Source organism: Anopheles moucheti, chromosome 2, assembly GCF_943734755.1.
Source record: "Anopheles moucheti chromosome 2, idAnoMoucSN_F20_07, whole genome shotgun sequence".
NCBI lineage: Eukaryota > Metazoa > Arthropoda > Insecta > Diptera > Culicidae > Anopheles > Anopheles moucheti.
The window spans coordinates 356,924-372,834 of record NC_069140.1 but is presented as its reverse complement, the minus strand read 5'-3'; the positions used below and the strand labels follow the sequence as shown (position 1 = coordinate 372,834).

The 15,911-nt window shown below is 44.8% G+C and overlaps 1 protein-coding gene across 1 annotated transcript in view; it reads left to right on the top strand.

Annotated features, from left to right (window-relative positions):
• Window positions 1-14,228, top strand: part of LOC128309459 (homeobox protein homothorax) — a 169,862-nt gene extending 155,634 nt beyond the window's left edge. The window contains exons 11-15 of the mRNA XM_053045859.1: window positions 86-103; window positions 4,286-4,434; window positions 9,712-9,788; window positions 12,506-12,564; window positions 14,074-14,228. Of these exons, the coding sequence (XP_052901819.1) occupies window positions 86-103; window positions 4,286-4,434; window positions 9,712-9,788; window positions 12,506-12,564; window positions 14,074-14,228 (458 nt within the window). The remainder of the gene's footprint in view (window positions 1-85; window positions 104-4,285; window positions 4,435-9,711; window positions 9,789-12,505; window positions 12,565-14,073) is intronic.
• Window positions 14,229-15,911: the final 1,683 nt, after the last annotated feature.

Sequence of the window (15,911 nt, the reverse complement as noted above, 5' to 3'; positions counted from 1 at the left end):
ATCGTATGCCCAGTGCGAGAAGGAACGAGCGGTGCTGGAAGATTAACCGAGACATTTATTTTGCTTCCCTTTTGCCGTAAGGCAGCATCCACCAAGGCAGCAGGTCTCCAGATCGATCGCTGATGGTCGGTGCGCGCAGTTCACAGTCGTTTCGTTCTTTTTCCTTTTTATTCCCGCTAACCAATATGCTTTCCATGCAGTTATCTGGTTTTGTGTGTTCTTTCTACCCTTGCCGCCTTCTTTCGTTCCTCAAAAAGACATGCGTGCCTCTCCGAAGGCATTCGCCCATTCTTAAGGTGATCTTCTTTTCGCGTTCTCCCTCTTGGTACGGCTCCGACATGGAGATCAACTTTGATCCATCTCTTGATTTGAATACATATTTGTTTGAACACTTTCCCAGCTCGCCACGCTCGGTGATGCCTGCCGAAAGAAGTCAATTCTTGGTGGCGTAAGGAAGTCCCGGACTATGGCACTGGAGACTGGGCATCGATCCGCAAACCTTCCGCCCCGTTCATCTACCTTCTCAGTGTTCACCGCTCCCAGATCAAACCGGTGTGTGCATTCCATTGTATCTCTTGGGTGGATGAAGATGAAGGCAAAGAATATTACAAATCATTTCATAAGGATGAAGAGCGAAAAGCGAAGGGACCAGAGGCAATGTGGAAGCCATCCCTAGTCTTCAGTCCCCCCGAAAGTGAATGCAGGCAAAGGAAAATACATTCTTTGGAGGATCGATTTTTGAGGCACCGGTTTCAATTTTCCGTCCAGCATCGTGGACGCCGCGCGGATGAACACCAGCACACGCAAAGAGATCGGTGGGCAGATTTTTCCATAGGACCGACGCTGGATTAAACCACGTCGACTACAGTGGAGTCGCAACGGAATCGTAACACCGAAACAATCCACCAATTGGATGGATCTCGTGCGCGAGCTTCGTTCTGAGAGGCCGAGCAATCGCATGCTGATGTGCTGTTGCGTCGGTTGTTGCGCTGCCTATTGTGACCATTTGCCAGGTCCGATATCATCAATTTGTGGCCCGATCGGGAGCTGCGAAGGATATGCCGTCTTGCGCTGTCTGCGCCGGGACAGCAGGGGTCGGAGGTATTCTGAAATGTATTTAATATATTTGACAGACAGACGACGCTTAAGCGGTTGCGTACAGGTTTTTTGGTCTACCACCGTTTTCGTTATTTTGAATTCTTCCGATTCGATCCGATTGTTTGGGGGCCCCTCGTTTTCAAAGTTTGCTGGGGTCGTTGCGTTTTTTTGCTTCTTGGCTCTCCCAATTCGTATCTTTCGGACGGAGGGCAAAAGATGGCAGCGTGGAACAGGGTGGCTGGTCCAGCTTCTTTACATTCTGTCAAACGTGTAGGTGAGCACACCGCAAGAACGCAGAAACTGCCGCACGACTCGCCTTGCACCAACGATTCCCGCGGACGACCCCCGTGAGACGAAAGTTGAGGCGGCATCAACCATTGAAAGAACCCAGCAAAAAAGCACACCTTACATGTGCTACCCACGATATCGTCCCTCCCGAAATCACCAGAGTACCAGAAATCCTAACAGCAGAGGGAAGAAGAAAAAACGCGCGCGCGCACACACACACACACAGCACAGTGCTGGGGATGGAATGAAATAAAGTCAGTTTTTGACGAAACAATTCACAAAAATGGGATGAGAAATCAAAAAAGCACCCAACCGTGACCGCACGGCCCGTGATGAGATGATTGAATCGCGTTTAAATTTGAATAAATGAAGCGAACCGAGAAGGCGACCGAACGAAGACCGAAAAAAACTGGACCCATCTAAGCCCGTCCATTTCGAACAAAGTGAGACGCGGCCGTGTGAAGGCTTTTGCAGGATAAAAGGAAACATTATGCTGCGTTTTGGGGCCCCTAACGCTGCCCAACCACTCCGAGGTCCGATTTACCATAAACATTTTTTTCTGTTTGTCTCTTCACTCCTTGCCGAAGTTGGGATTTTAAGTAACGTTCACAGGCCACCGAATAAACAACAACAACCGAATAAAAAATAATAAAACGAATTTTTAAATTAAATATCTACGATTTTGAAGACGAAGTCGATTGTATGCGTACGGGACCACACTCACTCAGTTCACCTTCAACTTTAAATCACGAACATTCATCGATCGATCTTTTATTCGGACAAGGGACAAGGGACAAAAGGGAGGAAGAGACGATAATGGAGAAACTAGAAAGAAAACATGTCCTGTCCAGAAATCTTCGTTATTGTGTGATTTGTTTTTCTTACCTCAATCTCCCACGTCCCAACGCTCTTCTATACGGGGCCGCTGTAAATCGCATTCCAATTATGAGGAGATGGCGCACAGTTTGGCTTTTTTCTTTCGTTGATAGAAGAAATTTTCATACGGTCTTCTTCAATTTTAATTTGCATATATTTCATCCAATCAAAAATATGCTCACTGATCACCGTTTAAAAGGAATTATCTAATCATTCGCCAAAGGCCCGCAAAAAAACCATTTCGCACTACAACACAACATACCGGGCTGGTGTGGATAAAATATTCGGCTGAGCGAATAGTGACTGCAGCTAATTTTCTCCCCAACAAATCAGAAGTCCCGACTCGGACCAGACGCCACCAACAAGGAGTGTGTGTTTGTGTTGTGGATGGAATAAATTTAAAAGATAAATTTAAGCTGATTTGTGTCGAAATGCATTCACGGCCTGGTCGGGGCCTACAGGGTAGCGCACCGGACATATGGTCGACGACCGGTGCATCGCTGCAATCGAACCAGCGAGCTTGAAATTCGATCAGCTATTCCCCGCTCGCCTGTTGCTCGCACACCATATGCTTATCAAACCAAACGTCACATTAATAACACACTGTGGTCGCAATGGGTAAAGAGGGCAAAAAACCAGGCACCAAAAGACATTACCAAATCCTCACAATACACCGCCAAAAACATCGCAAATTTTGCATTTAGGCGACCACATTTGGGCACTCCGATGGCGATGTCGATCGGAAAGCAATATGTTCAAAATATATGCGCTTGATTCACGTTTCAGCTGTGGGTGATTATCTACCATTGGGAGGACCTAAGAAGCAGGAGACTAATCGGCGAAGCGACGAACCCGCGGCAAATTCCCACCGTTCGATCACCCCATTAACTTCCAACGTCCGATATAACTCCACGCAGTGACCCTTGGGTACATTTCGTTTCTCCACCACCTTCTTTAGGCCATCTCTGACGCCACCGAAGTTAGTGTGGCAACTTTGTTCGACCATACTCAATAGTTTGCAGAATGTATAGCAAAAAAAGCATAACACAAACACGTCATATGAGAAATATTGTAACCCCCTCGTTGTAACAACCCCGTATCATGCAGCTGAGGGCCGAGTGGGTTGTCCTAGCTGACTAATGATGATGGTGCGCTTTTACCGTATAGCATTTTGGATGAAAATTGAAACGAAATTAAACAAATTACATCCCGAAATATCGGACCGCAACTTGCCCTTTTCTTCACGAACGTGCGTAAATGCTCAAATCACTTTACCATTTTTCTCTACGCTATTGGATTCCAGGCTTATATTTTTATATTACTATTTTTATTATTATTACAACTTGCTCTTTTCTGGGCTTGAAATGATAGCGCTTGGGAGTGAGACGTCCGAGTGAGGACTTTTTGGCATTAACTTCCCATAGAACTATTCTCAGCCCTTAACCTGCCGACTGTCAAATTCACACCCATTACATGCTGATGCGTATTAAAGCGTCACGTCTTTTAGTTCCACCACTTTGTCCTCCCCGATCGCACGTCGCGATGCCTGCCCCACCGCGTAGAAGCAGCTTCCAAGATACAACGATGCTGGCCTCCCATAAACATAAGTTCTCTAGTTAATAATCTTTATATCACTCAGCCAGCACTAACCATCTCCGTCATGGCAGCATGGTTATGGTTTCCATTTCGAGAGAATTTTTGCAGCATTTTCCTTTTTTCCAAGGAAACCGTTTACTACAAACCCTGCCACCCGTTCCCATTCCCATTTTGAATACCGAAACTCCCGCCATTGCAAAACTTTCAAATCACACAACTTTCGTGGGAGAGCGTCGTGCACGACTAGTGAACACATATTTAACACATTTTACTGGCCGATTTTCCACACATTTTCCTGCACGCCTGTCCGCGGGGATACAGCACGGAACACAAAACAAGAAGCAAAACTCACTTTTTCTGTTTCACACTAGCAATGATTCGTTTTACTTAAATTCTTTGCGCTTTTTTTTGCTACCTCACATTACAGGTGATGCCAGCAATACCAGCATCGGCAGCGGCGAGGGTACCGGCGAGGAGGATGACGATACAAGCGGCAAGAAAAACCAAAAGAAGCGGGGGATCTTCCCGAAGGTGGCCACGAACATTCTGCGGGCGTGGCTGTTCCAGCACCTAACGGTAAGTTTAAGACGCACTGCTATGGCTAGCAGCGATTGCGTCCCGACATTGCGTCTTGTGTTCTATTCCCTTTTGGCTGGTGAGATTTTTCCCGCCACGGAAAGCCGTTAAGGATGGTTCAATCTAGATCGTTGTCTATTGCTGGGGCTTTACTTTACTGCAGCTTCCCATTGCTCCAAGAGGTCATGCAGCTTTTGTACTCCATGGCCATTAGGGCCGTAATTGAAGCATCTCGATAACGACCGGCTTGCAAAGGATAATCGATACCCGGTGTACCAGAAGGGGCGTATAACCTCCCACAAAACCCGCCAGCCCAGTACGATTCCTGTCCCCCGTCGAAATTGACTTGTTAGAAGGCGTGAAACAGATGTACACTTTTTATACATTTCCTCTAACTGATATAAATGATTTCATTCTTCCCAAGCACTAAGATTACATACTTCTGATCAGCTATCTAGAGCTATATAAATGGTTTTTATGTGACTTTAACGAGGAAGAAGACACAGTGAAACGGGGAATAGCAACGCAGTTCAACAACAGAGGGAGAAATAAATGTTCCAACAGAATTATAAAAACGAATAAAAGGATGTTGGAAAAATTAGCTTTCATGAACCATATATAATTTTTCCCCATCAAAGAGCCAAAAAAATGCTTACGCAATACTGCACAAAGTCAATTAAAACTTACATTTTTATGTTTGGCTTCTGCTGAAGATGCTTTGGATGCGCAAGACGCACAGCTGAACTGATGTTTGACAACAAGTGTTCAATTATTTAGATATTCCTATCAAGTTGAAGTTTAGTATGGTTAGTGTAGTTTGTGTTTTAGTAAACATATAAAATTATGTTACTCATTTACATTTATTTCCCACGCACATTTTTTGTATAGTACAGTAGCTGTATACCAAGTAAAACTCAAGCAATAATATCGATGTTCATTTGCGGCATTCAACTGCACGTAGACATGCAGTACTGTATTTCTTGATAGAACGCAAGTCCTTCAAAATTTTCCCAACAAATCTTCACATCTCGCATTGGAGAAATGCTCAAAAAGTGCTCGGATTTGGAGTTCCTCACGCGCCCCTTGTATAGAATCGTTCGCATCCTATCGCTCAAGTGATGCGTTTCAATTTCCTTGATGCGTTTCGTCCCGATCGTACGGTGACAGTTATAAATGTACTCGGAATTGACCCGTGACAATCTCCCTCGTTGTGCCACTAACAAAAAGGGGAATGGGCTGGCTACATTATGTACGAGACGACGAGAGTTGCAGCTCCGTGCGTGTGTGTTTGTGTCGAAATGAGAAACCCTGTGCAAAGCAGCATCACTGCAAGGATACGCGCAATCGACACTTGAAAACATTCGCTAATGCGTTCGGCAGAGCGGCGAACGGAGGGCAGCGGGAAAGTATGGAAGAAAGTTTTCTATCCAACAAAGAACTCCACTCTCGTGAAGAGCCAATCGATCAATCGGTATCAAGGGGTGGAATAGATTACGCCACAGGGCATGGCACAGATACGAGTGCTCGTTCGACACGTTATGTTGAAGTTTTACGTGCGTCACACACTTTGGGCAGTTAGGAAAAAGGGACTCATGACAAACACTGGTACACGGTAGCAAAACAAAAATGCTGAATGGATTATTCTTACGGAACAGGGCAAAAAACACCGGAAAGCGCATTCTAGTACCATGCAATGTCGGGTTTTATCGAACTGACCTCCGGTCACTCACACTCTCACCTCAGTTCTGTTACGCAAATCACACCGAAATGATCGGATGTCAACAGCTTCCCGGACGGCCCGATCAAGAAGCAAAAACACCAAACGCACACACTATTCCCGAACAAATAGTACCGACGGGCGACGGACTACCCATCACGAAGACATTGCCTTGGGGTGTGCAGTAGCGCTTGTGACCGACCCGCAAGCCACTCCGAAAGCATATATGCGATGCAATAATGCAAATTTATTCCAACATCACATCATCTAGCATTTGTTCACACTTTGCTTCGGTAATAGGACTTTGACGGGTGTTTTGTTTTACGTTCCGAATGTCCGGACATGCCGTGGCACGCTAGAAGCGGCAAGAAAATAGACCCTGTTTGCTAATTAAATCGTCGGTATGCCAAGTAGTGATGTTGCTGATGTTGTCTTGTCTTTTTTTTTTGTTTAGTTGTTGCATGTTACTCTTTCCTCGTCTGTACGATGTTCCGATGTTCCGCCGGTAACTACCCCTTCCGCGTGGCCAGTGGCTCACTGTTAAATAAATCATTTGCCTCATAACTTAACAGTCGTAAAAGTGTAATAAATTTCATCCACTCCCGGTGCATCCATCCCTGAGGGAGTTTCAGTGTTGGGGTGTCGGCCGACCGCCACCCATCGATGGATGTCATCCAAATAAAGCCGGCTGGCACGATGATCGATATCGTATTTTTTTGTGTATTATTAATTTTACTTCGTTTTTTATTATTGTTTCTATCAGTTCCGGTTGAAATACATTTTCACGATCGTTCATCGTTACCGAACGGTCATGAAGGGAGCGGGGACTTGGTGTGGGAATTTTTAAAACAAAAAGAAAAACGGCATACACATCACCCATCCTTCCGTGATCATCATTTATGCTCATAAACATCATCACAAATGTGTGATCTGCTCCCCTCACGTGAAAAATCTACTTTTACACCCGAAGCTATCTTGCTCGCTTTTACCCATTACTATCTATGGAGTATGCTTTTTATATTTCCTCCTTCTCCTTCCTCCTACAGCACCATCGGTTCCGCACGCGGCAGATGATCGTTTTATTGCATTTTCATTGCCGGAACGATCGATCGATTTGGCGATCAACCGGTGTTTTGTTTTATTTTATTCTTTTTTTTTCTCTCCACATTCACTGGGGAACGCGAACCGTATGAAGCCGAGCCGTTTAATGTATTTTTTGTTTCCTCTTTTAGTTTTTTTTTCTCTCGATCCCCTTTGGGACCTAATTTTTACTACTTTACATTAAATTGAAACATTTGACATTAATCCAATGATCGGTTCCAAAAGGGTAGATCTTTTACGCTGCCTTGCCACGCATTGACCGATCGGTAAGGAAATGGAAATGGAGCTTGTTCTGTTCTTTTTTCCCGCTCAAAAGTCATCTTTCGTACCATTGTGTACAATGACACACATAAATACGATCGATCGTACGATTCGATCGATCACTCGCTACACCTTGCACGATCCGTCGCGTTCGAAACCATTCAGCCCGCGTGTTGCATATGATGCAGCGTTGTTGCAATTGTTCTGCTGCTGATGCATACTCATGGTAAATGCATTATGCCAGCTTCCCCACCACATATCACACCCACACTCTCGACACGGCTGATTTGTTCGCGCACCGAAACGAGAAGCGCTTCAGCTTATGTACGCCAAAACGCCACCCGCAACCCAGAAGACGATGATGGAAGGAAGCTGCTGCAGGTTTGCTTGCGTACTTGCACTACCAGCAACACAACACAGTACACCGTTCGCTTTGCTGCAGGTTCATTCTTGAACCTGGCACATAAACAAAAGCAAGCAAAAAAACGACGGAAAACAATCACCAATCGACTAATAGTCGTAGTAATACGGTACTCTCTGGAGGACAGTTCTCCCACCTTTCATTACACCATCCCGGTTGCCCAGTCGAGGATGAAGGATGGCCTCGAAGGTCTTTACGGGTGCTTCGAGAACCGTGTACGATTAAAATACAAACGGTCCTACAAGCGGCCTTTCAGACGCACTCCGCACTGATCCGGTTCAAGAGAGAGAAAAACAAACCCCCAAAGAGACACCAACACGATGCGCACAATGCGGGGTTGGGGGCATCAAGAGCGCAAGGCAGGTACAGGCCTTTTTTGCTTATGCATTCCGCCATGGAATATCAATGACCGTCGACTGAACGAGCGTAGATGGAGCCTTGGAACATTCGCGTTCCCGGCCCCGGACTCTCGTGCCGGCGGAAGGATCAAGACGCGAAGCCACGAACCGCCACGGGTGTACGCGTAAGCAAAGGAGTGGTTACGAGTAGCAGCAGCACCAGTCCTGCCCCTCTCATACGCCACGAAGTGCTGCGGGAGAATCCGCGATCCAACCGCGGGCTGCATGGAATAAGGACTGATTTAAGAGCATTTTTCGTATTTTATATGCATATACATGGGCAATAATTTGCATTACATAAATATAAATGTCTAAAAATATTTGTCAGTCCGTATTGACATTCACGTGGAAGGATAAGATAATTTTTCACCCTTTGCACTCTTTTCTTTGCCGCACCGTCCAGAATCGTTAGCCGAGGTTTATCCGCCGAGGATGACGTGGGAAGGGTGGAAGTTGCGCGGGAGTGGAGAACCCGTGATCGTGGGCTACATCTGCTGATGCACATGCACACGCGGCAAGTCACAATAATGAAATCACAAACTTGTGTACCATCCCTCCCATGTGGTGTACATGTTTATTGTTTGTGGTTTTGTTTTTAGCTGTTGTTTCTACATGTTAATGTAACCGTTGTGCCGTACCCGGGTCAGGTTGCCACGGTGCAAGTACGTAGGTTTGTCGGCCATGGCGCTTTCGCGAAATCCTTGTAATAAGTGTGACCCTGGACACAAAGCTGTTGTACACCGTTACTGTGCGCACGAATGTGCGTGGCACAAACAGCCGATCCGCAGTGTTGTACAATTGAATATTATTAATTGATTCATCACAAACGGCGGATCGAGTACATACGCATGAGATGCCGAGAAAGTGAAGAAAATTAGCAATCTTAAAATACAAATAAATTTCTGATATAACTGATGACGACTGACTGATACTTTCATACGTTACTTTAAAAGAATTAATCGACACAATAAATTCATTCCAACTAGTTTGACCCCAGAATTGGTTGCAAACTTCTAATAGGTAGTTCTAAAATTCCCCAACACGACATCACGCTACCAACAATAAGCAAACGATCTAACAAAACCATCCTCGTGCCACAACAAAACGCCAATACCGGCATCCTAATCGAGCTCTCAGATTTTAATTAACAAGCAATCCAAAAGAGATCAGCCTTCAAAGACGCATAGGGTGTGCCTGGGGTATGCTCGCTACATGCCTTTAATCGGGAAGGGTCGAAAAGTGGCACTTGAATTGTTGGTTTGCTGCTGAAAACACGCACTTTATGCATTTGTAGTGTAAACACACACCACCTTACAAAATACTGATTTAATTGTTGTCTTTCTTTCTTTTCTCTCTCCCCTCCCTTTGCTTCCCGGCAGCATCCCTACCCATCGGAGGACCAGAAAAAGCAGCTAGCACAAGACACGGGCTTGACGATATTGCAAGTTAATAACTGGTAAGTGCTTCTACATACGAACTCCAACACGCAGGAGGGCGCCCCAGTAACACGGTTCGACAGAAGTTCGAAATCCAACCTCAAGGGCCTCGTGGGCGAACCACCACGTATGTTCGGCCCATTCTGTTGCAAACCCCTTTACAAATACTAAAGCTGCCGCTTCTGACGCTGATTGTGGTGCTGTGAAAATCGTCCCTGGGCAAAAATGTTTGTTCTCTATTGAGGGAAAATTAAAAGCCGTATAGTGCCCGATGAAGGCCAACATAGGCAAATTTGTTGTTTACCCGTTAAAGTAGACACATGCGCGCGTTCGTGCCAGTTCAAAGGGATAAGGTATGTGTACATACGGCGGCATTCACCTGCATCCAACCTTCGCAATGTGAGTGAATTTTTCTTTCCATTCCTTCTGCGGTGTGGTATGGATCATAGACGGGGTCCTTTTGCCCGGAGCCTTCACAAAACCCGATGGGGTTTGAATGGTGCAATTGTTCAATTGATGTTTACAAACCGATTTGCTCTTAAATTCCTCTTCATGTCATCTTGTGCTCGCATATTTCGCAGCGCGTGGACAAAGTTTTGCTTCATCAACGTATTCTAACGTGTGTGGCGTTGTTGATTATTAGTACAATCAAGCCCCTATATTTGAGCAATCACCCTAAGCAAAACTTCAAATCGCCTGAGTAATGTTTGGTTGCTTCTGCGCGACAAATAAATACCGAAGCAGGCGTGGAGGATATGACAGCTAAAATGTGTCACACGTTTACTACGTTGCTATTTGAAGGGTTTCAACTTTCCCGGGTTAGAAAAGATCCGAGAAACACCTTTGAACACATTTAGCACATTCCAAGAGATTAGAGATAAAAGCCTTCTTCCGGGGGGTTTTCAATGCTCATAAAAATAATATCATAAAAAGGAAGATAATTTTCCGGTGATTTAAAGGACATTTGACGACTATCTTGTCCTACGCAAATCGATGTTGTTTTTAAATCCCAAATATTAACCGTAAGCTTGCTGTATACAAAAGAAAACACAGATTTGTACAACCCCTTTTCAGCATCATATTAGTTTCTAATAGTTTGTCCTACTGTGTCTTTACTCCTTCCTGTCCTGTTGGGATACACGATGGAGAAAAGGCATAAATTTTCCCAAGCTTTGTCCTATCGAATTGGGAAACAATCATTTTCCCCATCTAACCGAACACATACAAAAAAACACATACACACTCACACATGCAGAGAGATGACCCTACGATATTCGGCCGACATTCCTTCCTTACTGGGTCATTTCAAATTCATACCAAAGTTCTTGTTCCTTTCTTTTGGTTTCTTTTTCTTACTCTTTCCATAATTCTGAATCTGTCCCCGAATGAACGTCCCTACGTGTGTGTCACCCCTTCGATGCGGATGAAAAGCAATTTTCATGTTTAACTTACGACGCTGCACAAACAAATATCTAAACAAAAATGAATTCCGTACCATGGTATCCGTCCGTCCGTCCGCCCGGTACTGGTCATTCTCCACCATTTACCCGGCGAACATCAACGGCCGGAAGGAGAAGCGTAAGCCATCCAGCAATAGGGAAATTAAAGTAAGAAACCAAATCGGGGTCGGAAAGGGAGAAAATACCCCCCCGGTCGTGGGTTTGGTAGATGCAGACCAAACTTCCACAATCACTAGATGAGGTGATTTATTATTGTTTAATTTCCATAAATCAAATAAACTGTGCAATCCAATCCGAATCGCATCCCCCGGTGCCATCGCGTGGGTTTTTCTGCGCTAGGGGGAAAATCCCTTCCATGCCGACAATTTCCACCCGTTGCCCATTTTGTCGACCCGATAGATCCGACGGGTTTCTGGCAGCACGTTTTCGGTACTGATCTGCCACCGATAGGAACGCCAAACCATTCCCATTCAAGATGTGTAATTCGGGAATGGAATTCTTACGGAAAACACGGACGCCTTGTTTTCTCGTGCCTTACGCTTGTTCCTTTTTTGTTATTCCCATCCACCAGCAGCAACCCCCACATCAACGAAAGGAAGTAATCTCTTTTTTGGGAAAATTTTTGGGTTGGAAATTACAGATTCTTATCAGTATGAAACGCACCCGTCCACCTTTTCTCCCAGCACTTCCTCATTTTCCAAAGTCGTAGAACCCGAACACTCGGGAGCAAAAAAAGCCCACTCCACCCACGCTCTCTTCATTCCACCCAGCTACCCTCTTTTCATCCCACTATCTGACGAATACGGACGAAAAGAGTCGGTTTCGGGCAGCCAATCCTACCGAAACGGCGTGTCGCACAGCGTTTTCCCTTTTGAATGTTTTATCACCTCGCGCGCTCGCATATAACCAACCACCTCCCCTTCTATCGCCCCTGCCCGTTCCCCCTCCTTTTTCCCGTCAGCGGTTGTCCTTGGCCGGGCGGAAAAACACGACGCGATATCCTTCATCCCTGGTTCGGTTCAACTCTAATCATTTCACTTCACTTGATTAATGTGTTTGTTCCATTTTCTCGAAAACCCAACCTACAACCAACCCCTAACCCAGCCGATTGCGAGCTATACGTTCCGTGGCGTACAACAATTCCGTTCCGTTTCGTTCGTCGCGGGGTTCGTCGTCTGTCTTATCCTTTATCAGAACGTCGTCCTCGTCCTCATCGTTGTTTTGTTTCTGTTTCTAGCCGTTCGACTCAACGTTCTGCTTTTCTTTCCCTTCCGCAGGTTTATCAACGCGAGGCGCAGAATAGTGCAACCCATGATAGATCAGTCCAACCGTGCAGGTTAGTATCAGAGTGAACCCGGAGGCCTTCGTGCTTCCGTAGCCGTATCTTTCGCATACTACACTGGCAAACGGCTGCCTGCCCGCCTGCCTTGGTTTTGTCCTTATCCGCCGTACCGTAGCTAATGGTTGTTAATGTGTATTGTATTTACGTTTGTATTTGCGGAAAGTATCACAATTTTATCTCCGCCAAAAGCCCTAACATTTGCCCGCCCTGAAGCCCCAAAGATTGTCACAAGACAATCGCAAGAACATTCTACATTTATTTGTAACACAAGCAAACCCCCCTAGCGTTTATCGATGGAGATGGCAACGTTTTGAGTGTATGTTAGTAATGGATATACCTCTTCATGTGAATACAGGCAATTTTTTATGTTGAACATGTGCTATTTAAAAAGAGAATTCATTTTGAAATTCATCTTAAACAAGCATCTACACACATTCTCCCAATTTCTGTAATACATCAATGAACGCGAGAGCACAACTTCATTTATCACTTCCTTATCAGTGCACCTAATAATAGAAAAAGGATAATATGATCTTCAATGGATCAGTCGGGCACTTTTAATTTACGAGCATTGCTTACACACGTTCCATTCAATGTATCTCGCAGAGCTCCAAATTTCACAGTAACGCCCGATTTTACACCATAAAACATTGTCGCGGAGATTGCCGTTATCAGGAGCGAAATTGTCCCCGTCCAAACAAACAATCATTCATTCAAAAGCCTTTTCCAAATCGTCCCTTACTAATCCCTAGAGAGGATTGGTATTCCACGTACCCCTGCCTCACCAAACCTGCCTTAATTACCGTTCCGCGACGGCAGGCATTTCCATTATTCATGAAGCTACAACGGACCAACGAACCGAGGTTTGGGGGAGGTTAATAATGTGAAATGGAAAATCTATCTCCCAGACACAGATTCGCGAAAGTTTAAATTAATGTGACAATGAGGCCTTTTCCCAATGAGATTGGCTCATGGAGTATCCATTGCAATCAGTCTAATATCATCGAATATCGAAGTAACTTCATGGCTTTATTTCGTTTTTCTTTTTGGAAGGTAGATTTACTGCTTTCGGTTTTTTACATCAGAAGAAGAAACGTGCATATTTGCAGTTGTTATTTTCTTTGAAAAATCCCCTGCTTTCGCCAAAATACAAATACCCAAATTTAAAATAGCAGGTCACTAACGCTACTGCTTCACTTTGTCCTTCAATTTATGATCCAATCTACCCCAACAGCTTGTCGAGGAGTATATGATGATTTGATTAAGACCATTACATTATAAATCCTTTCTTCTCGGACTTTAGAAAAGGAAACTTTAGGCTAGTATATATATACAGACGTATTCTCGTCTTGTTTGGGATTCTCCAATCTTCCCGTTTCGTTTGTTGTCCTTCGTCCTCTCTTTTGTCAGGTCGTACTGTTGAAGTTAACTGAACCGCTCGTTCTTTTTCTTCTTCTTCTTCTTTTCTTTTTGGTTTGACTTCAGTATATTCTCCGATTTCAGTGTATACGCACCCGGGCCCATCCGCTGGCTATCCAGATGCGATGAGCTACATGATGGACGGTCAGGCACAGATGATGCACCGAGCACCGGGCGATCCAGCTTTCCACCAGGGCTACCACTATCCACCGGCCGAATACTATCCGCATCATCTGTAAGGTGGCACGAACCGCGGAGCGGAAACGATTATCCCGATGAGTGCGCCATAGTTGTACACCAACCAACAAAAACACACCTTTCAGCCAGCGAGAGATCGATTCGATTGTACATAAAGTACGTGTACAGGCGCTTGCTCTACACTTCACGATCGACAGATTCATCCTCGATCGGACCGTAAAGGATGCGTTTATGCAAAGGTATGCGGATGACAAACTCGATCATGATCTTCATCGTGATCATTACGATCATGATGCGATATAGGTATCTGTAATTAATCGCTTTTCTCTTTTTTGCTTGTGCTTTCAGGCTGAAACTATGCATTTAAGGCATACCCACACGAGAAAACAAAACTTCTCCTTCTATTCACACCCACCCATGTAAAAAGCACCCACAAACACACATCGAACGCCCACCGCACCAGGTGTATGGAGCATAGATCGGATCACAGAATAATATGAGTCGGTTGGATCGTGACGTGCAGTAGTTGAAGTTGACATCAACTCATCAACGCAAACGTGGCCATTTGAAGTAACCAAAAACAAAAAAGAATGCGTAAAAGAAGGAAAACAAACGTACAGCGTGTGCACACAGGCATGCGGATATACATTGAGCGGTTTGCATCCGATCGTTGTCCTTACTATCGTCCTAGTGCAGGACTCAAAACAATTGGACAGCAATACAACATGTACGATCTCATTTCGCTTGACTAGAGGAAGGGGATATGGACAGGACTGGTGCAGGGGATCACACTGTGCGGTATCTTTAAGCTCATCCCTTCATCGTCTGTCAATCATCACGACACCAGTGTGTGTGTGCGCGTACTACTAGAAACTCAAGTGTGCTCAAAGTGCCAACAGTTGCCACTATTCGCTTGTTCCTGTTGCCATCATTCATCAGGATCAGCATCCCAAGTTTGGGCAAAAGATTTCTGCACCTGTCCCCTGTTTTCCCTACGGTTGGCCGAACGCCACCCATTGTGCTTTGTTGTGCCGTGCCGTGCGTAAAAGCGATATTTAATTTCTACACTACCATTAAACGACAGGCAGTTCTGTTAGGCATTATTGACCGGCAATCCGGTACGAAAAACACGCTCAGTGCGCAAGGGTGAAAGTGATACACATTGTTAACACACAAGTTAAACAAAATTGTGTGATACCCACTCAAACATTCACACGACGAAGTAGAAAGGAAGAAACAAAACCAGCAAAACAATGCATGTGATTGGGAAATAAGCGATACGAAGCGATCGGATGAAACGAGAAGTAGTATAAACAAGTAACAACACAAAAATGAAACATGTAAGAAAACAATCTAAAAATGTGAATATCAAAGAGGAAAACGTGAGAATAGAACAGAACGGAACAGAGTTAGTGTTGGTAAGCGAAAGGACAAAGCAACCAAGAGGTGTGTATACATAGAGACGAAAACCCACACGTGGTAAAGACGATTACTATAGAAATTAATCACACACTGACAAACACACGAACACACGCACATGCACATTGACAGGACAATTTTCAAAGCATACTTGGATGTTACCAAAACGCGAATGAAGAGCTAAAAACAAATCGATAAGTGATAAGCGGTGTATACGAGACACATGTACTAGCGTGGGGGTTTTGCTAAAACGCTTACTATTCTTTGCAACTGTATCACTCTCGCTCACACTGCTACCTGCTCGG